Source organism: Saccoglossus kowalevskii, chromosome 4 (genome assembly GCF_978046115.1).
Source record: "Saccoglossus kowalevskii chromosome 4, keSacKowa6.1, whole genome shotgun sequence".
Lineage (NCBI taxonomy): Eukaryota > Metazoa > Hemichordata > Enteropneusta > Harrimaniidae > Saccoglossus > Saccoglossus kowalevskii.
The window spans coordinates 43,130,994-43,153,985 of record NC_140644.1 but is presented as its reverse complement, the minus strand read 5'-3'; the positions used below and the strand labels follow the sequence as shown (position 1 = coordinate 43,153,985).

The following is a 22,992-nucleotide window of genomic DNA, read 5'->3' as shown; positions in this document are numbered from 1 at the left end:
ATTTTTGCTCACCCCCACCAAAGCATTGGCTGCTCGTGTTGTTTTGGCTCACTCTCACCATAACATTGGCTGCTCGTGTTGTTTTTGCTCACCCCCACCATAGCATTGGCTGCTCGTGTTGTTTTTGCTCACCCCCACCATAGCATTGGCTGCTCCTCTTGTTTTTGCTCACCCCACCAAAGCATTGGCTGCTCCTTTTGTTTTTGCTCACCCCCACCATAGCATTGGCTGCTCCTGTTGAATTTGCTCACCCCCACCATAGCATTGACTGCTCGTGTTGTTTTTGCTCACCCCCACCATAGCATTGGCTGCTCGTGTTGTTTTTGCTCTCCCCCACCATAGCATTGGCTGCTCGTGTTGTTTTTGCTCACCCCCACCATAGCATTGGCTGCTCGTGTTGTTTTTGCTCTCCCCCACCATAGCATTGACTGCTCGTGTTGTTTTTGCTCACCCCCGCCATAGCATTGGCTGCTCGTGTTGTTTTTGCTCACCCCCACCATAGCATTGGCTGCTCGTGTTGTTTTTGCTCACCCCCACCATAGCATTGGCTGCTCGTGTTGTTTTTGCTCACCCCCACCATAGCATTGGCTGCTCGTGTTGTTTTTGCTCACCCCCACCATAGCATTGGCTGCTCGTGTTGTTTTTGCTCACCCCCACCATAGCATTGGCTGCTAATGTTGTTTTTTGGTAATAAAGAAAAGAAATAAATATTCCTATTTAACAGGTGTGATAGTTTATTCAACTTGATTGCAAGCAATAATTTACAACATGATTGTATATACATGTCTGTGTCCTATCAGTACAAGACATACTGCTAATATGAACTAGAAGTGTGTGAGTAGTGTGCTTGTTCCTGTTTAACCAGTGATGCCCATTTGATTATGTTAAACTATAATTGACAATTATAACAATGAACAAATTAAAATATTTTCAAAAATGTTGCTGTATTCTGTTAGCGGTAGGCAAGCAGATAGTTTTTTTTACGAGTGTAAAGACACTGTTCGGTTCGTTTTGCGTTCAATTGACGTACAAATTGAAATATCTATAATTTACATAAAAGTTTATATATAGAATATTTTGTGTAGGAAAACCTATTTCTTTTGGAGAAAATTATCGTTATAAATAGTCCTACAGTTTCGCTCACATCGGAAGTCACATGGGCTCAAAAAAGTATAAAATAGCTCTAAAAACAGACGAGAAATGCATAAATATGTTTAAAGAAAATGAATCTTATGTAAAAAATTATATAGAATCAAATTATCACCACTCAATTTAAAAACAATTAAAATCTTTGAAACAAGGATGTTGATGATGCTTTTATTCATAATCATTGTCCTTGCTTCTGTCATGCACACTATGAAAGTATTTATAACCATGATTTCCACAGAAAATACTAAATTGATCTCTATTTTTCCCTTGCACAAAAATATTGTTAAATTAGCTGAAATTGCTATATATCAACATTTGAGTGAATTATAGGTATTTCAATGGACGTTTCAAACAAATGTGAATCGAACCAAATGCTGTCTTCACACTCGTTATTCTTTTTTACAAATTTTTGTTACATTTTATAGTTAAAATTGAATTATCAGGAAAAGACTGCAATTTTGTTCATGATGGGTATTTTTTTTGTTTAGAGCCTATATTTCATCAAACTAATCATAATTATGCAAATCCAATTCTCTCCTGATCCATCATATGTCATTACAGGGCTCCCTAATTTGTGCATTAATAGACATTTTTAAAGCGTGGTAGTCGTCGCCCTGCGCATGTACGAGATATATGGGTCTCATATAAACAAAGATGGCCACTTTGACTGTTGCGCAGATCAACGAGTCCGAACTGGGACATTTCCAAGCTTTAATTAAGTAATTTTCATTTTATTGGAAGGTATCGAAGGAGTCACCGGTGGTAATTAGTGCAAGTCACGCCCAGGTCAAGCCACATACTTGTGATTTCCATTTGAAGAGCGCATTGGATTGTGGGAAAATCAATGTTTATCAACACAAATGTGTCACATGCCCAGCGCGACGACTACCGTGCTTTAAATTTTACAGTTAATACACTGCTAATCTGAATAGAGGGTAGAAATATTTGAAAAATAAAAAAATGAAAAATATTTGTAGTTCAAATAAATTACACATCTACATTCGTGTTTCTATAATACTGTGATACCAAACTATGATACCTACAGAATCACTACTAAAAATAAAAACTATTTTAATTAATGCTGAATGGCAAGAATAGATTTTGAAGAAAATTTGTACAATTCTTTACAGCTTCAAGATTGGGAGGGTTTCTACATTTATGTTTTGTAAACTTGAAACATTGAATTGTTTGTGTTCTATAGTCTGACTAATTACGCACTATAATTTAGAACACATACGTTTTAATAATGCTTGTTGATAAACATTGAAATATGATTTATAATAAAGTAAAAATATTAAATTTTTATTAATTTGATGAAAAACTGTTAGAAATAGTTTTACATTAAAATGAGGAAATCTACTGCTGGCTAATATTCTGCAATGATTATTACAGTATTTTGTTTAGCTTTCAGAAAATATATAAATGAGTTTGTTTGGTTTTCAAAAATGAAAACATTAAGAGAGATATAGAAATAGGTTAAATATTGAATTAAAAATATAATCAGTTCTTCAGTTCTAACATTTCACAATGGTTGTTCTAACATTCCTATAATACATATGTACAGTAATTTGCATACCAAATAGCAGTGACATTGGTATCACGGTTAAAGAGAGGGTGTCTGGCTGGGATATCACAGTCCATGTACCATATACCTCAGATAGATTCTTCTATTTTAAAAACTATATATTGAAGTTTGAAGGTTGAATTAATATTAAATGTTTACGAGTCCATTCATAGGCCACAAATAACGCACCATTGGCAGGAAACGACCTCAGTACACACGGTACAACACCATTGTACAAAGCTCCAATACCTATGAAGACAAACAAACAATAGCATACAAAATTATACATATTTGTTTGGAAATAATTTTTGACAAGTCATACAGTGATATACAACTTGCATGTTTATATTGTAAGATTATTTCAACAAGAATGCATGTATCCTAAACAGTTTACTGTAAAAGACTTAATTTCGCTATTTTCGCTGAAGGAATGATTCAGTGAAAATAAAATCTCTCTAATATACTTTTTTTCCTATATTTTACATACAACTTATCAAATAATAAGATAAATAAGATAAAATAAATTCCATGCAAAACACCCAAAAAGTCTTTTACGTGAGAATTAAATCCAGCTAAAATCAAGTATTTTACAGTAATTATCACTGCTAGAAATGTTTTCAGAGCGTATTGTATTTAAACCAGTGTGTAAGTGATGAGATTAAAATAGACTGGACAACAAATTAACAAGGTATTGGCTATTTTGGAATAACACACCCTAAAATATTTGCTTAAGGTAGAGATGCAGTTTATTTGTGAATTTAAATCAAAAATAGTTTTTTTTGTTTTTTATATAGATTTTTATCTAAAGAACATTCTGTGAAAATTTGACCAATAAATTCTTATTGGAACACCGTTAAAATTGCTGTTTATTTTCTGGTTAAAAATAAAAAAACACTCACACGTGGCAATGTTTATGTCCAATTGCCTAATTTGCATGAGTAATCAAATAATAGGACCTTTGATTGACAATATGCAAATCGAGATTGTACGGGTCATTGTTCATTCAATTCACGCGCACGTGCAATTATTCTCAAATCAGTTATCACTCGCTAGCAAACCAAACATTATATTTCCTCAGCGTTTTTTCCTAATTTTTATCAATACATTATGCGTGGTGTGAAAAGAAAGAGAGATAGAAAGAAGATTCAGATGATTTCTATGTCGGAAGAGGCAAAAGCTACACTGAAGGCATCAGCCCGCCGAACGGAAAACAACATCAATGTGAGCGTCCAAACATGACTTTCCCTGAAGGCGTGAATCCGAGTTTCTGATTGACTGAGAGATTTTATTTTTAAATAATTGTTCTCAAAAAATAAACTGAGCATGTGAAGAATATTTTAACATTGTTTACAGTGATAACTGCTCATTGTCGAAACGAAGCTTACCCATTCACGCTAGTCACAATAAACATCATACTCTTGAATATGCGTCAATGACTACGGTAAAACCATGGTAAAACTTAGACTCTATTTTAGGCATCAGGAATGATTGAAATGTCCGAAAATGACGCCAAAATACACCTTAAAAGTCCTATTTTATTTTTTTCTAAATCCCATCCCGAATTTATGGCAGAATCTGGTCCCTCGAATAAGGGACACGTGAGCTTTGATTCTAACCGGATATATTGCACTGGTCGGGGAGATACAAACTTTCGTGTATCTTCACAGGGAGCCCAGGTACTATAATCAACTATGAACTGTAGTACGCAGTCTCTATGAGTGGGGGGGGGGGGGGAAATCGGCTGGTATCTAGTGTAATAAATAGACAAGGGATGAAGGCTCCAGCCAGCTCACATTTTTTAAACTCGAAAAAACAGACGAAAAAAATAAAATCTAAAAAAAATACCAGGTTGGAGAATATTAGTTGCTCCTTCGAATTTCGCCAATACCTTACCTACATTTTATCGATATCTGCAGAATAAATCAAGAAAACTACACAAATTGACTCCATTTAGAAATTCCTAACGGTTAGTCCGAACGCACGACACCGTTGGAGGCGTGGCCTGTTCAGCATTTGTCAACAACCAATCACAAGACTGGTTACGAACCAGTTGAGCAAGGCTAACCGAGTCGTGACCTTGATGTGGTTCGTAACCAGTCTTGTGATTGGTTGTTGCCAAATGCTTACAGACCACGCCTCCAAACTTTGCCGTGTGTTCGGGCAAACCGTTAGGAATTCCTAAATGGAGTCAATTTGTGTAGTTTTCTTGATTTATTCTGCAGATATCGGTAAAATGTAGGCAAGGCTTTGGCGAAATTTGAAGGAGCAACTAATATTCTTCAACCTGGTATTTTTTTTAGATTTTATTTTTCATTCTTTTCGTCTGTTTTTTCGAGTTTAAAAAATGTGAGCTGGCTGGAGCCTTCATCCCTTGTCTATTTCTTACACTAGATACCAGCCGATACACCACCACCCCCCCCACCCCCACCCCGCTCATAGAGACTGCGTACTGCAGTTGATAGTTGATTATAGTTCCTGGGCTCCCTGTGGTATCTTTTGTCCAATGGGTACCTGTACTTCGATCATTCGCAAGTTTTTCTAGGTGGTGCGAGACAGCTTTGTTTGCAACCGGACGAACTCCGTTTAATTCAATGAAGCAAACAACTGACAATGCTAAAATAAATTGCAGAGGTACGCTAAAATTAATTGAAAACAAGCAAATAATTTCAATGAAAAATAAATCACAGAGAGAGGTAACTTGATACATTAACAACTCTTTTGACGCGCTGACCGCTTCTCCGCGTCTGATGTTTTGTTTTCCTTGTCATAATACTTACTGATTGATGATTTTGTTTTGATTTTTGAGTGAAAAATGGGAAAGTTTACGTCAATTTGACGGACATTCCATTTTTTTTAAACTAACGAACACACTGTTTAGCACTCCTATTTTTTTCATTTGCCGATTTCTATTCGACCGTTCGAAAATGCACCTTAATTTTGCATTCTTAAAACATGTCAGATTTCCAACACTAATTATTTAAAACCGGTCGAAATTTTAAAACTTTTACGTTAGGAGCTGGAGCTCTCTTTTTGCAGGCGACCGTCGCCGGTAGTACAACAGCATGTTTTGTACGTACATCCGTGCGCTGATTGTCTGCGACTGTCTTAGAAAATCCCTGAATAAGGCCTTACCAAAATCGAAAAAAATAGAAAATTGCCTCCCTAAAAGACGAACAGAATTCAAATATTTCTTTTAACAAATATGTTGCAGTGGGAAAAATTGGATTGGAAACGCTGAACAAAACTTCTGTGCCTCGCGTTTCGATTCTAGGATTACGCGATTATTCATTATTGTGCGTTCGCTTCCTGCAGTTGGTTCTCAATACTACATAAAAATCATCGAGGATAAATAATTTAATATCCTACTTTGTACTCTTCACGGTAAACCATAGGCTCTGAAATACTCGTAGATTTTTTATTGAAAATACATCAAAGAGAAGCCATGATGTTTTGATCGTGATAAAAGGTCACCTTCCTAGGACCGCCCCCTGTTTAATAATTCATGAGATGACGCCATATTTACTGGGCATTGCCACGTGTTTTTACCAACCCCATCAAAACACTGGTATGGATGACGTGTTTCTGATTTATATATTCAAGAGCAGTTGTTCTGGTCCAACCATTTTACATAAAATGTCTATGTCTATACGTTAACTTTCATTTTCAATAGTCTAGAAAGTATGACAAAGTAGGACAAAGCAGTAATTCCCGGTTGAACACGCAAATATGCAAATTAGCCTTTTTCTCGTCTTCTATTTTTGGTGAATTCTTGGGTTTAAATTAAAATAGCTGATAGACGCTTTGGCCATTTGGCTCGAAATTTTCACACATTATTGACAAGGTGCTCCCCCTTCAAAATGCGTCCGGACAGTTTATTACGGTGAGTGGAACCAAAATAACAAGTCCGCAATTAACATGGATATATAAATTATGCAAAAATAGAAAAGAGTGAACTTTGAGGTCATGCTGTGCGACTTTGAAAGCCGTTAGAGAGATGAGTTGACGCATTTGAATTAGTAGTATACCAAGGTATCCAGTGATATAATTTTACCCACAAATGGACTTGAAGTTTTTAAGCTAATTTTTTTTAAACCACTTTTGTCCAAAAAAGCATATTTTTGACCCAAAATCAAAAACGCATTCTGGATATTTAAAATAAAGACAAGTTTTACAAAGTTTGTATAATAAGCTTTCAGAAAATATATAACATGTTGGATATATAATACAATCTTCATCGTCTAATTACTCAATTAAAAAGCAAGCCAAATAAACTGCATCTCTACCTCAAGATAAATTTTCTTACCTTCAGTTCGTATAATTGTTTTCAGCGTTGGCATAAATCCCTGCACTTTCCCTACCATTGACTGCACTTGTATGCGTGATTTTACAACATCCACCGGGTACATTGCACTCCATAGACAGGCACCGGCAAAGCCACCGCAAATCATTAACCTTAAAGGACCTGACACACAGATAGTATACCTTATAAATCCTAGGAACACTTACTAGGGGAGGTGGCATGTATATATACATGTGCTTGTATCAACATACCTTATTAATCCAGTAGAATATAATACTTTTACTTTATAAATCTAGCAGTACCTAATGGCACAATTTGCAGGTATTCTTAATATAGGTATTATATGCACTAGTATGGGACAGGAGAAATCAATGTAAAATTCCATACCGATAAGCTCTTATAGCAAAGAATACTTAGAAAGAACTCCAGTGTTCTGAGAGTATAGACATATTCAAAATTAGAAAATTAAGAAGCTGTCTGTCAAGATAACACTCAAGCTGTTTGTCATGTTAACACACAAAAGCTGATATAATGACATGAACTGAATTGTTCTAAAGATAATCTGTGCTCATATATTATGCTCAACCCTAAGTTGACCTTATTGCCAGAGGTCAAGATTCAATAGCTGGCTAGCAATAAATAAATGTAATTTGTTGCATTCAGCCGAGGCAGGGGAGATGGGGAGATAGGAAGGGAAGGAGGGAGGGGAGATAAGGAGAAAGGGGTCTGATAGCACACTATAGATATAAACAAACACAATAATTTGAAAATTAATAGAATAGAATAGAATAGAATAGAATGGAATGGAATGGAATGGAATGGACTGGACTGGACTGGACTGGAATAGAGTGAGCCACACTTACTTATTTCAGCATTAGGATTGCCCTTGGGGATGAGTATACTGCGACTGATTTCATAACCACCAAAGAAAAAAAAATATCCAGGAACTTCTCTCGCCCATGTACTCGTTAATCCTTGAAACAGGCCATGAAATCCATCCTGTCTTATTAACGCTTTAGTAACACTCCATGTGGAAAATCTAACAAGAAATTCAGGACTGTATTTTCATTTCCCACAATACAAACTAAATCTATCAATATTTCTATAATTTAAGTTAAATTTGAGAATAACATTGCATATGGGTGGATATTTTTAAAAACAAAAATTCAATAGTCGTAACTATGTTCATAGCTATAAAGTCTACAAAGTCACAAATAAAACTTCTACCAAGTAAAGTTTTAAAGGCAATTCATACCAAAGGAGATAACAAGAAACTATGATTGAGCCAGGCCAACCACTCAATTTTCACTTAAACAAATATTTCGTTTTCAACAAATTTTAGAACTATTTTCTGATATTTTTATTGATTCATTTATTACTGATTTATTTTGTTAATATAACTAAAATTGTAAATGCATAATAATTGAATTCTAGCAACATAATTACTGCATAGCAACATAATTACTGCATAGCAACATAGTCATTACAATAATGTTATTATATTATTGCTTAGTTAACTATTGATTTATGAGTGATACTTTGACTGATAGCTTGACAGAGGTCGTCAATTACATGGACATTAATCTCTTCATTGTAAAGGTTCACTATATCAATTGTCAGCTTAAGGTAGAGATGCAGGTTCGTGGGCACATGGGAGTGCATTTTTTTTTTTTTTTTTGCTTTTTATTATCCAAAAAGTCTTGGCTATAGACTTGAAATTTTGTAGAATTGTGAATAGTGGAACATACTCAAAAAACGATTTTAAAATATAGATAACAGGTGAAAAATTATCTCTTGAATGCTTAGCAAGATTTAGCAAGGCTGTACATAAATAATTGAAAAAAAACATGGTAAAAAAAGAATTAACAAAACGATAATACATTTAAATTTGAAACTGTAACAGCCATTTTAATTATGAGTATTAGCAAACTTCTCACTGAGTGAATTGTTATGCAAATTAGCAATTATCTCAGCTTCTTTTTAGTGCACATTCCAGAACTTTAAAAACAGACAACTAGCCTGGGTGTTAATTTATGCATAAACTTGAAGTAGTGAAATTTGAGCTGCTGCCCTACAAAATTGACAACTGGTAGACAGTTTTCAAGACAAGACAGCGTTTTCTTCATAATAAACAAATGTACCCATAAACCAATTTTGACAGGAAACAGAAGCATGGTTAAGAAGCTAATTTTTTTTAAATTACCTTTGACCAAAAAAGCACATTTTTGTGCATATTTCAAACTACAGTGTCCATAAAAATAAAATAATAACAAAACTTTAAAATTCATACAATAAGCTTTCCGAAAATGTATAGTTTTGTGGACAAGGGAGGTCATCTTGGTTTCTTAATTAATTAATTAAAATACCTGTCAGGTAAACTGCATCTCTACCTTAATTTGACCATTTGCCAGTTATCCGGACATTTTGTCCTACTTTACTATATTGTGGTGTCATAGTCAAAGAATTGACCAATCACTATTGATTAGAAACGATAGAAACAAGGTATATATAAGTAATCAATGGTTTTCAACATAATGAATGAGATGCAGGTTTTGACTTTATAGCCTGACTGAGCTATCAGATTGTAATACTGGTATTTCATTGGGTTTATTGGTTCTTGCACACACATGGATATCATCGGCAAGTGTGATGCACACACATGGATATCATCGGCAAGTGTGATGCACACACATGGATATCATCGGCAAGTGTGATGCACACACATGGATATCATCGGCAAGTGTGATGCACACACATGGATATCATCGGCAAGTGTGATGCACACACATGGATATCATCGGCAAGTGTGATGCACACACATGGATATCATCGGCAAGTGTGATGCACACACATGGATATCATCGGCAAGTGTGATGCACACACATGGATATCATCGGCAAGTGTGATGCACACACATGGATATCATCGGCAAGTGTGATGCACACACATGGATATCATCGGCAAGTGTGATGCACACACATGGATATCATCGACAAGTGTGATGCACACACATGGATATCATCGACAAGTGTGATGCACACACATGGATATCATCGGCAAGTGTGATGCACACACATGGATATCATCGGCAAGTGTGATGCACACACATGGATATCATCGGCAAGTGTGATGCACACACATGGATATCATCGGCAAGTGTGATGCACACACATGGATATCATCGGCAAGTGTGATGCACACACATGGATATCATCGGCAAGTGTGATGCACACACATGGATATCATCGACAAGTGTGATGCACACACATGGATATCATCGACAAGTGTGATGCACACACATGGATATCATCGGCAAGTGTGATGCACACACATGGATATCATCGGCAAGTGTGATGCACACACATGGATATCATCGGCAAGTGTGATGCACACACATGGATATCATCGGCAAGTGTGATGCACACACATGGATATCATCGGCAAGTGTGATGCACACACATGGATATCATCGGCAAGTGTGATGCACACACATGGATATCATCGGCAAGTGTGATGCACACACATGGATATCATCGGCAAGTGTGATGCACACACATGGATATCATCGACAAGTGTGATGCACACACATGGATATCATCGACAAGTGTGATGCACACACATGGATATCATCGGCAAGTGTGATGCACACACATGGATATCATCGGCAAGTGTGATGCACACACATGGATATCATCGGCAAGTGTGATGCACACACATGGATATCATCGGCAAGTGTGATGCACACACATGGATATCATCGGCAAGTGTGATGCACACACATGGATATCATCGGCAAGTGTGATGCACACACATGGATATCATCGACAAGTGTGATGCACACACATGGATATCATCGGCAAGTGTGATGCACACACATGGATATCATCGGCAAGTGTGATGCACACACATGGATATCATCGGCAAGTGTGATGCACACACATGGATATCATCGGCAAGTGTGATGCACACACATGGATATCATCGACAAGTGTGATGCACACACATGGATATCATCGACAAGTGTGATGCACACACATGGATATCATCGGCAAGTGTGATGCACACACATGGATATCATCGGCAAGTGTGATGCACACACATGGATATCATCGACAAGTGTGATGCACACACATGGATATCATCGGTCAAATTATGCATAACATGTGTTGCTTACAAGTCAGAATAGCTCTGTGAGTCCAGGGCTACTGTTTATTTTGAGTACTGACATGCGGTGAAAGAATGTGACCTTGCAGGACAACAGCATGATATTTTGGAGACATGACATGACATTTTATAGATATAAATCCAAATATATTTTTAACTGGTCATAATTACCCTGTCATCACCATTAAATGTATAGACTTCTCAAAACATATAGTTCTGTATAGTATATCGTCTGAATGTGCTTAATAGCTTAATAAAATGTCATATCATTTCTTATTTAATTTACTTATATTTAATAATTTACTTAATATATTTATTTTATTAACCTAATAACAAGTCAGGACATGGATATCATCACATCGGATATCATCGGTTCTTGAAGAACCAAGAATTGCATTTATTACAGATATTATTGAAAATAACAAGGTTAACTAGATTATTATGTTACTAATACAGCAAATATGGTTTTATTATTTACAATATGTCAGTATAAAAGACTCACAGCTAAGCAGCCATCTGCACAAGTTGTGATCATGTTACACTACTAATTTCATAGAATCGTTCAAAACAACAGGGACTGACATTTATTTTTTTCATTTTTTACTCATTTTATCGAAAACAACTAACTCTATATACTCAATAACTTGCATACAAAACATACCTGCCTGTCGTTTTTTTCCCTTCTGATGCAATGACCTCGTGCATTGCTTGCATTCGACACTTCACAAGTTCAGTTGGACAAAGTCCTAATGAAGAAAAAAAGCCTGCACCTGCCCCGGCAGTAGCGTTTTCAAGCGCCGTGAGATGGTCCTCATGTGGGTGACCCATGACCTGACAAACAGCCTTTTTACACAGACCATAACACAGAAACAATATTGAGTTTTCAAGTATGTTAGCAGCGAGAGCTGGAACGGTGCCTCTGTAAAGACCGATAAATTGTTCATTTTTAATGCTCACTCGACAACACTGAATACTTGAGGTATACAATGAAGGAAAAGTTTGCATTTTGACTTTGATTGTGTCGAATGGTTGCCCGGTGATGACGCATGCAACGCCACCTGTTGATGAAATAAAATAGAGTTTGATAAGATTTCTAGCAATCAGCATTGATAGATAATGCCAAGCCAGACACAGCTCATTCATGACAAAACATCTTCAAAAATCAAGAAGCCAAGAACAGTGCAGGTCATTAATATTAATAAAACTCTCTCGCTATTGACTTCATTTTGAAATGACGACCATCTTTGAAATACTGATTAATCAATCCACAATTGAAATTTCCCAATATGGTAGGATGTAGATGTCAAATGTGACATGCCATAATAATAACAAGGATGTACATCAAAGAAGTACAATGATCGTATTAATCAACACAGGTTGAATGTGATTCTTTTCCACCAATGACATGATTATATTCCTGTCACATACTATGCAACCAGGGATTGTTTTAAACAAGGGAACAGGGGCTCAGCGCCCTCATGCCACAGCCATGCGCCCCCTTATTCTGGGAAGCAGATTCTCTTGCAACCATAAAATTCTAATTGACCAGGGATCACATGTGTCACATCTGTCTGACAGTAATTTTGGCCCCAAGGAAGCCATAGAATGCTTCATTTTAACCTAGAATTCTCAAAAACTCTACACCCTGGTAGGGAGAACCCTATTTCCTCCACTTGGTGGCACCGCTGAATTGCAGTGCTCTCTCTTTTTCTCAAAAAACCCTGACACAACTATTTTTGAAATTTTCAAATAAGAAATACAACACCATTAATCACTTTTTCCAAATATGTAAGATATTGACTTACCGACAGCACCAGCTGTGAATTCAGCAAATGATTGCCAAATAGGATGAACTGGTGCAGGTGAATGTGGATGAACAAAGCCTTCCACTAAACCACCTGGGGCTTCTGTTATTGTCATGATGAGTCTTTTATTATGTTAAAATAATACATCTGAAATAATGATAATACATTTTGTTAAAAATAATACATCTGAAATAAAGATAATACATTTTGATGAAAAACAATACATTTGAAATGAAGATAATACATTTTGATGAAAAACAATACATTTGAAATGAAGATAATACATTTTGATGAAAAACAATACATTTGAAATGAAGATAATACATTTTGATGAAAAACAATACATTTGAAATGAAGATAATACATTTTGATGAAAAACAATACATTTAAAATGAAGATAATACATTTTGATGAAAAACAATACATTTGAAATGAAGATAATACATTTTGATGAAAAACAATACATTTGAAATGAAGATAATACATTTTGATGAAAAACAATACATTTGAAATGAAGATAATACATTTTGATGAAAAACAATACATTTGAAATGAAGATAATACATTTTGATGAAAAACAATACATTTGAAATGAAGATAATACATTTTGATGAAAAACAATACATTTGAAATGAAGATAATACATTTTGATGAAAAACAATACATTTGAAATGAAGATAATACATTTTGATGAAAAACAATACATTTGAAATGAAGATAATACATTTTGATGAAAAACAATACATCTGAAATAAAGATAATACATTTTGATGAAAAACAATACATTTGAAATGAAGATAATACATTTTGATGAAAAACAATACATTTGAAATGAAGATAATACATTTTGATGAAAAACAATACATTTGAAATGAAGATAATACATTTTGATGAAAAACAATACATTTGAAATGAAGATAATACATTTTGATGAAAAACAATACATTTGAAATGAAGATAATACATTTTGATGAAAAACAATACATCTGAAATAAAGATAATATATATGATATAATGGAACTCGTTAATAATTCATGAGGTTTTAATTTTGCTATTTTCGCTGATAAGTGAAATCTGCTAAAATGCATGTGTACATGTAAAATTACAATAGATACTCATTGTTTGACTGGCTTTGTTTGACCATAAACCTAAAAAGAAAAGTCATCTTCTATTCTATATTCTATAGTGATTCAAAATTAAAACCTGAATATAATTATTTTTAGGGGGATTTACAATGTTTTAATTTTACAACTGATACTATTATATATTAATTGTCAAGGGTTTATAAGATAAAGGTATGCACTTTATATAGTGATATATGGTGAAGATATCATGAGAATAAACTGACAGGAATTCTGAATGCCTGGGAGAAATTATATTCTGTGTGCTTCAATCAAACGTAGTTCTAACCAATATCATCACAGAATGCTGTAGTTGCTAGTTGCAAAGTGCATGTATTACAGTATTTGTGAATAAATGCCAACACTACAAAAAACAATAAATTTTTTCAGAGACTCAGGAATAATAATTAAGCTTTCATGTGACTTCTTCAATTCACACGTGGTCTTAATCGCATATTTGCATACTCAGTTTTATAAATATAATTTTGGTTATATATACAGAAGCAGGTAACAAATTATATCATTATCCAGAGAATGTACAAATCTTAATTTTGTTTTCACATTTTGGTAATTTGAAAGGACCGATGTGGGGTTTCCAGCTCAAAGCAAGCATCAACCAGTCCCTGTTGATGTAGGTAGGTGTAACAGCTCAAAGCAAGCATCAACCAGTCCCTGGTGATGTAGGTAGGTGTAACAGCTCAAAGCAAGCATCAAGCAGTCCCTGGTGATGTAGGTAGGTGTAACAGCTCAAAGCAAACATCAACCAGTCCCTGGTGATGTAGGTAGGTGTAACAGCTCAAAGCAAACATCAACCAGTCCCTGGTGATGTAGGTAGGTGTAACAGCTCAAAGCAAGCATCAACCAGTCCCTGGTGATGTAGGTAGGTGTAACAGCTCAAAGCAAGCATCAACCAGTCCCTGGTGATGTAGGTAGGTGTAACAGCTCAAAGCAAGCATCAACCAGTCCCTGGTGATGTAGGTAGGTGTAACAGCTTAAAGCAAGCATCAACCAGTCCCTGGTGATGTAGGTAGGTGTAACAGCTCAAAGCAAGCATCAAGCAGTCCCTGGTGATGTAGGTAGGTGTAACAGCTCAAAGCAAACATCAACCAGTCCCTGGTGATGTAGGTAGGTGTAACAGCTCAAAGCAAACATCAACCAGTCCCTGGTGATGTAGGTAGGTGTAACAGCTCAAAGCAAGCATCAACCAGTCCCTGGTGATGTAGGTAGGTGTAACAGCTCAAAGCAAGCATCAACCAGTCCCTGGTGATGTAGGTAGGTGTAACAGCTCAAAGCAAGCATCAACCAGTCCCTGGTGATGTAGGTAGGTGTAACAGCTTAAAGCAAGCATCAACCAGTCCCTGGTGATGTAGGTAGGTGTAACAGCTCAAAGCAAGCATCAACCAGTCCCTGGTGATGTAGGTAGGTGTAACAGCTCAAAGCAAGCATCAACCAGTCCCTGGTGATGTAGGTAGGTGTAACAGCTCAAAGCAAGCATCAACCAGTCCCTGGTGATGTAGGTAGGTGTAACAGCTCAAAGCAAGCATCAACCAGTCCCTGGTGATGTAGGTAGGTGTAGCAGCTCAAAGCAAGCATCAACCAGTCCCTGGTGATGTAGGTAGGTGTAACAGCTCAAAGCAAGCATCAACCAGTCCCTGGTGATGTAGGTAGGTGTAACAGCTCAAAGCAAGCATCAACCAGTCCCTGGTGATGTAGGTAGGTGTAACAGCTCAAAGCAAGCATCAAACAGTCCCTGGTGATGTAGGTAGGTGTAACAGCTCAAAGCAAGCATCAACCAGTCCCTGGTGATGTAGGTAGGTGTAACAGCTCAAAGCAAACATCAACCAGTCCCTGGTGATGTAGGTAGGTGTAACAGCTTAAAGCAAGCATCAACCAGTCCCTGGTGATGTAGGTAGGTGTAACAGCTCAAAGCAAACATCAACCAGTCCCTGGTGATGTAGGTAGGTGTAACAGCTTAAAGCAAGCATCAACCAGTCCCTGGTGATGTAGGTAGGTGTAACAGCTTAAAGCAAGCATCAACCAGTCCCTGGTGATGTAGGTAGGTGTAACAGCTCAAAGCAAGCATCAACCAGTCCCTGGTGATGTAGGTAGGTGTAACAGCTCAAAGCAAGCATCAACCAGTCCCTGGTGATGTAGGTAGGTGTAACAGCTCAAAGCAAGCATCAACCAGTCCCTGGTGATGTAGGTAGGTGTAACAGCTCAAAGCAAGCATCAACCAGTCCCTGGTGATGTAGGTAGGTGTAACAGCTCAAAGCAAACATCAACCAGTCCCTGGTGATGTAGGTAGGTGTAACAGCTTAAAGCAAGCATCAACCAGTCCCTGGTGATGTAGGTAGGTGTAACAGCTTAAAGCAAGCATCAACCAGTCCCTGGTGATGTAGGTAGGTGTAACAGCTCAAAGCAAGCATCAACCAGTCCCTGGTGATGTAGGTAGGTGTAACAGCTCAAAGCAAGCATCAACCAGTCCCTGGTGATGTAGGTAGGTGTAACAGCTCAAAGCAAGCATCAACCAGTCCCTGGTGATGTAGGTAGGTGTAACAGCTCAAAGCAAGCATCAACCAGTCCCTGGTGATGTAGGTAGGTGTAACAGCTCAAAGCAAGCATCAACCAGTCCCTGGTGATGTAGGTAGGTGTAACAGCTCAAAGCAAGCATCAACCAGTCCCTGGTGATGTAGGTAGGTGTAGCAGCTCAAAGCAAGCATCAAGCAGTCCCTGGTGATGTAGGTAGGTGTAACAGCTCAAAGCAAGCATCAACCAGTCCCTGGTGATGTAGGTAGGTGTAGCAGCTCAAAGCAAGCATCAAGCAGTCCCTGGTGATGTAGGTAGGTGTAACAGCTCAAAGCAAGCGTCAACCAGTCCCTGGTGATGTAGGTAGGTGTAGCAGCTCAAAGCAAGCATCAACCAGTCCCTGGTGATGTAGGTAGGTGTAACAGCTCAAAGCAAGCAATCCATGAATCATTGTATTGCTAGTAAGTATGATATAAAAACATGACCTTGGATTGAATTTGTGAACAAACAATACAACAATATTTTTAAATGTGATGGATATGAACAAATCATTGCAAATATTTAATATGATGGAAAATAAATGTGGTAAATGAAACAGACATTCAATCCTACAGGCACTTGAATTGAAACTTGGTAAGCTGTAATACAAAAACATGGGTATGGGTATGGGTATGGGTGGTTTTCAAACAGATAGTTCTGTCTAAGCATCTATGGTGTTTAGAGTTATTAAAATAAAAAAAAATAATGGTACATTTTTTTCCCAAAATGATAAACGATAAACGCAAATAGGGATTATTATTCAATCACCATGTCTTAATTTCTGTTGTGAATTCCCTCTGGGAATCTCCTGAGTTAATCTGTATCCCACCAAGACTTTTCGAATTCCAGGTAATCTTCTTACAAATGGTTTGTTTGTACTTGGAATGGGTTAAAATTATAATGCCCATGATATTTTGAGTTGAAAAAATATGTTGCACTCAACACGCAATTTCCCATACAAGGTCTATTTTGCAGAAACAAAGATGGATGGATGGCTAGATCGGTTTAGATTACAACACAGCCATGTCACAGAGGGTCAGTACAATGAAATGTACAATAAAGTTCAAGTGAAAAATGGAGGCTAAAAATAGCTCGGATTTTATTTCACCATGATACACATTTTACAATTTATACCAATATTTACTAACGGGAATTCTTTTGTTTGTTTTTTTGCATCAAGAAATTAATTAATCAAAATAATCGTAGATAGTTATTGAAATATTTTGATCGAAATACATCTTGTGTATTTTAATTTGACATTCAGACAATACTTTATACCTCAATGGACAAATTTGACCTACAAAATAAAATACACTGAAATTCAACATAGAAAGAAATACAAATTAGAAAATCTCTGAAAAATTGATTAAACAGCAGCAAGGTTCTCCCAGACCACAGTTACATATTTATCTTTTAGAAAATTGTATTTTTTAAATAATATGACAAAGCCATATTATTTCCCATTATTTTCACAAAGCTTTCCATTCTGGACAAGTCATTAATTTTTATTTTAAAATACTCCAAGACATGTTTTCTCTCTACTTCATAGAAATTGCAATCTAAGATGAAATGCATTTCATCTTCAATTTGATCTGAATTGCATTTTTTGCAAGTTCTTTCATTTTCTGGGGTTTTTGGTTTACTCTTCCTTCCCAATTCAATTTCAAGGTTGTGGTCACTGAGCCTGAACTTTGCTAACACTCTACGTTGGCTGAAGTTTTTCATTTCATTTCATTGAGATAGTTTTCTAATTCAAATTTTTGTTTAAATATACTATATATGTTCTAAGTTCAGTTTGTTCCCCTCTTTTTTATTTAATTGTTTTTTCATGATTGAATAAATTAAATTCACAATTCAGTTCAGTGCACTGTGGTAAAGCACATTCCCTCAAGGGAGTAGGGATAAAGATGTAACATTTCTGAAATTCGATAATAGGATAAAAAAAAAGATGTATACAAACAGCTGTTCAAATAGGGTCAGTTGCCTCACATTGTAGTGGGATTCGTCCTTCTCTCCTCTGGGCTGACAGCTGAATGAATGGATCGATGTGCGAAGGACTGTGGAGTGACTGTGTAAATGAACCTATTCGAAAGAAACCGGCACTGACTACATCGTGATCCGTTATATGTCAGAGAATTATAGCCAACAGATTATAATAGTACCCGGTACTCACAAACACTGGCATGTCAACCGTTCCAGTAAGCTATGTTTGTATCTCGCATCAGGACAAGTGAACCCGCGACTCCTACAAAACATGTGATGAGGTCACGGGAATCGACCATTATTTTACGGGTATGGAAAGGAAAATGAATAATCGAATAGAAAGTAATGTCACCCAGTTAGGGACAAATGGCCGCTATCCATAAAACTACTATTATTAGAGAAATGATAATTAGATAACACCACCGTCGCGACGAAGAAGTCCCCCGCTACACGAGCAGCCTACTAAAATCAATAATAGCATGTGCCTATGACCTCTTGCATCATCCCACAGCAGGGAAATCACTCTTTTTACACGTGCTTAGTCTGTGGTCAACCCAACACTCTCAATCTGTTTGTGCACAGTCCCTCTATGGTTTGTGCTAGGGAACACGCTCATCCTGAATGCTTTCTTGAATTTGTCCTTGACCTGATTCTGGTCATTAACCACTTCTTTGTGTGTGTAACTTTATACTTTATTAAACACGTAAAATTCCCCAGGAGGAATTAAAATGGTTACATTTACACTAAACAAAACTAGACTAATAATACAAAACATTAAGACTAAAGTAATGATTAAATAATAATAATAATAATAATCGAAATAAAAAAAAATTAAAAGAAAACATGAATAGTAATAAATCCCACTAACAGCAATAATAAAGGTAGAAGAAACCATTGTTAAAAAAGTAATAACAATAATGATGCGTTAATGCATTAGAGGTTAACAATCTTGGAGGTGTTGCTGTCTTAAGTCCGAGTGTGATATGAAATGAGGTAAAATTATAACTCATTGTCAGTGCAAATTGTTCATTAATTGTAAAATTATCAAAATTATTAATTTGTTTCTTACAGTTCTCAAATATTAATTTTCATTGGTCATTGTAAAATGGACAAGTCATGATGAAATGTTTTTCGTCTTCTATTTGGTTTTTTGTGCAAAGTTCACATACTCTTTCTTTTACACGTGTTTTTGGTTTGGAATGTCGTCCTGTGTCTATTTTTAAATTGTGGTTGCTTAGTCGAAATTTACATAATGCTTGTCTTAGTTCAACATTTTTCAGTGATATCAAATAGTTTTCTAATTCAAATTTATTTTTAAATTTTCTGTATGTTCTCAATTTATTACCCTCTCGATCATTATTCAATTCTTCTTTCCAGTACTGTTTAAATTGTTTTTCCAACTGTATTTGTAAATTTTTGTTTTCAGCAGTTGTTGTTATTCTGTCCAAATTAATTTTGTCACTTTCATTGATGTTGTTTAATTGTGTCGTTATTGCGATATACCATTTACTGTTCATTTGCTTGTTTAGTATTGCTGCTTCTTTAATTAGTACGTTAGGCGAGTTTATTGCTCGGTTGTAGTATTTGATCATTTGTTTTTGTATAAATAAATGTAGCGGATATTCATCCAATTCTCCGTATATTGCCATTATGGGAGTGTTTCTCTTGAAACCGAGAATAAATCTGCAGAAATGTAAATGAATATCTTCAACTTCCGATTTATAAGAACTCTCATGGCCCCATATATCACTGCCATATGTCAGAATAGGTCTTACGAGCCTATGGAATAGGGACATCAATGTTTTTATATTTATATTAGGATTTTGTACTAGTTTCCCTATTAAAGAGAACATGGCCTTTTGACCTTTACGTTTTAAGTTTTTATGGCTTCTTTGAATTTGGGCTTAAAGTGATACCAAGATAATTGATTTTTTTAACAATATCAATTTCTTTGCTTTCATAGAAAAATATGTTATCTTCTAATAGTCTGTTCGATTTGTTGAAAACCATAATTTTAGTTTTTTCTGTGTTGACTGATAGTCTCCATTGTTTTGTGTAGGTGGATAAGTTATCTAAACAATTTTGTAAGCCGGTCTTATTTTCTGATAAAATCACTATATCATCGGCAAATAGAAGACTGCTAATTTTACTATCTTTTAAAGTGGGAGGGTAACATGTCGGTGAGTCGAAGATTCTTGGAATGTACAGACAATATAATATAGACAATAAAATACTGAATGCGTATAAGGGAACTCTGGATAACAATCGAATAAAACAGTCTTACCCATAACAAAAACTACCCAATGAATATATTAAAAATACAAATGTTTAAAGGGCGGTGGTCGTCGCGCAGCGCGTGTTTTAAATTGGGTAAGGCTAAATGAAGAATCAAGAATCAACAAATCAAGATTCAAGAATCAACGAATCAGCGATTCACGAATTGTGCAATAACTATTTTTAATTAATATTTTGTTTGCAAGAAATAGAATTAGAATATCCAAGAAATGTCATTCATGCATGCTAGTTCCAGCTATCACACTTGATTTACGTTGATTTAATTCAAATCTAAAACTGTCAATCACAAATTGTTTTCCTTCACGGAATGCTCATAGTAGAGCAAGGGCGGTAGACAAAAGTCCCGGGGGGGGGGGGCACTCTATATTTGTATACATTCCTTGTATACAAATTTTTATCTTTTTTTTAATGCGTTTTTGTTTCTTTACTTTTTATGTAGTTATTTTTTATTTACTAATATCTGATTTGTAACCCTTTTCATTCCCTCCGGGGGATGTTGTGTGTTAATAAATAAATAAATAAATAAATAAATAAATAAATAAATAAATAAATAAATAAATAAATAAATAAATAAATAAATAAATAAATAGGCCTCCGAAATAAACTCACAGGGCTGCTGCGCCAGCTGTAGGCACCCTCTTGAAACAACCACTCTCATACACCGCCCTTGGCCCCGAATTGGCGGACCCATAGCCCCGACCAGGCCGCAGACGTCCACTTGAACTTTCCCACCGGGACATTCCCGCCACTTCCAACACGAGCATACGGAGGCTTATTGTAATCAAAGAAACGTAACAAGGGGCGGATCTAGGATTCTGGAATCGGGGGGGTAAGTTGGCCAAAGGCTAAGTTCGCGAGCGCCGATGGCGCGAAGCCTTGTTGGTTGTTAAAAGCGGGGGGGGGGGGGGCTCGGCCCCCTCTAAATCCGCTCATGGTAACGAAACGAAACGGGATAAAACACATAATATAAATTAAACTGTATTCAGTGAAAATGGGTTTTATACGCACATTATTTACAGAATTTTGCTGAAAATAATATTTAAGCAATAAACCACCGCCGCGGCCGGAGACGAAACTTGACCAGTATTTTTATTTATTTATTTATTTGTAATTAGGAGCTGCAATAGAATTATTGGAAAAAGCACATACTAAATAAATGAAAAAGGAAACTTTTCAACTTAAAGTAAATACAGGAATTAAATCTAACCTACATAATCTCTTCTATAATCCATGACATCAATAAGAAATCTTTTTACTATTCCATCAATATTTCGACCTTTCAGTCGTGTATTTAACACCCTAAAACATTTGCCGAAAACAACGGGATTTTAATTAGTAAACGGTTCGTTTCGCTAATTAAAGATAATCAGAAATCTGCAATCACGCGGCGAAACAAGGGTCTTACAGGTACAATAATCACAACTATCGGACGAAACTTTACCAGTATTTTTAACTTTCAGTCGTGTATAAAACTTCATAAAACAATTATTTATAATTAGCGAAACGAACCATTCACTAATTAAAATCCCGTTATTTTCGACAAATGTTTCATGTTGTTAAATACACGACAGAAAGGTAAATATACTTGTCAAGTGTCGTCCGACAGTTGTAAATATTGTATGTGTCAGACCCATGTTTCGCTGATCACAGATTTTCGATTATCTGTAATTATCGAAACGAGTCATATGCGTATGAATTTTATTATTTTCAAACACATTTTCACTGATTACAGTTTAATTTTCATTATATGTTATACCGTTTGGTTTCGTTTCGTCGATTACAAAAAACCGCATACAGAAAGTCATCCCCGAGTCATCCACTCATTTGCATTCAGCTCCTGTTTTTTTCTGGGTTTTCTGCCCTGTATTCATGCCAAAGTCAATCGGAGCTGAACATAAAATTGCGTAATGGTATCTGATGGAATAAAGCTTGTGTGCTAATAAATAAACATATTCACAATCATGTCAATAGTTCTCATCTTTTTTCATCAAACAACGAATGACACCAACATGAGTTGCATACACAGTAACTTGTTTGAGTTGATCA

General features: G+C 36.0%; 1 protein-coding gene across 2 annotated transcripts; it reads right to left on the bottom strand.

Moving 5' to 3' along the window:
• Nucleotides 1–710: 710 nt before the first annotated feature.
• LOC100377671 (mitochondrial ornithine transporter 1-like) lies at nucleotides 711–18,911 on the bottom strand. Of its 2 annotated transcripts, none has more exons than XM_002733797.4 (6): nucleotides 18,658–18,911; nucleotides 12,983–13,129; nucleotides 11,839–12,235; nucleotides 7,877–8,052; nucleotides 7,017–7,175; nucleotides 711–2,962 (listed from the first exon to the last, which is right to left on the bottom strand). In XM_002733797.4, the coding sequence occupies exons 2-6, from the start codon at nucleotides 13,095–13,097 to the stop codon at nucleotides 2,829–2,831; spliced, it is 981 nt and encodes a 326-aa protein (XP_002733843.2). In that variant the 5' UTR covers nucleotides 13,098–13,129; nucleotides 18,658–18,911; the 3' UTR covers nucleotides 711–2,828. The 2 variants fall into 2 exon arrangements, with proteins under 2 accessions (XP_002733843.2, XP_085354279.1); XM_085498153.1 differs by having other exon boundaries at nucleotides 18,842–18,908.
• Between the last annotated feature and the right edge of the window lie 4,081 nt (nucleotides 18,912–22,992).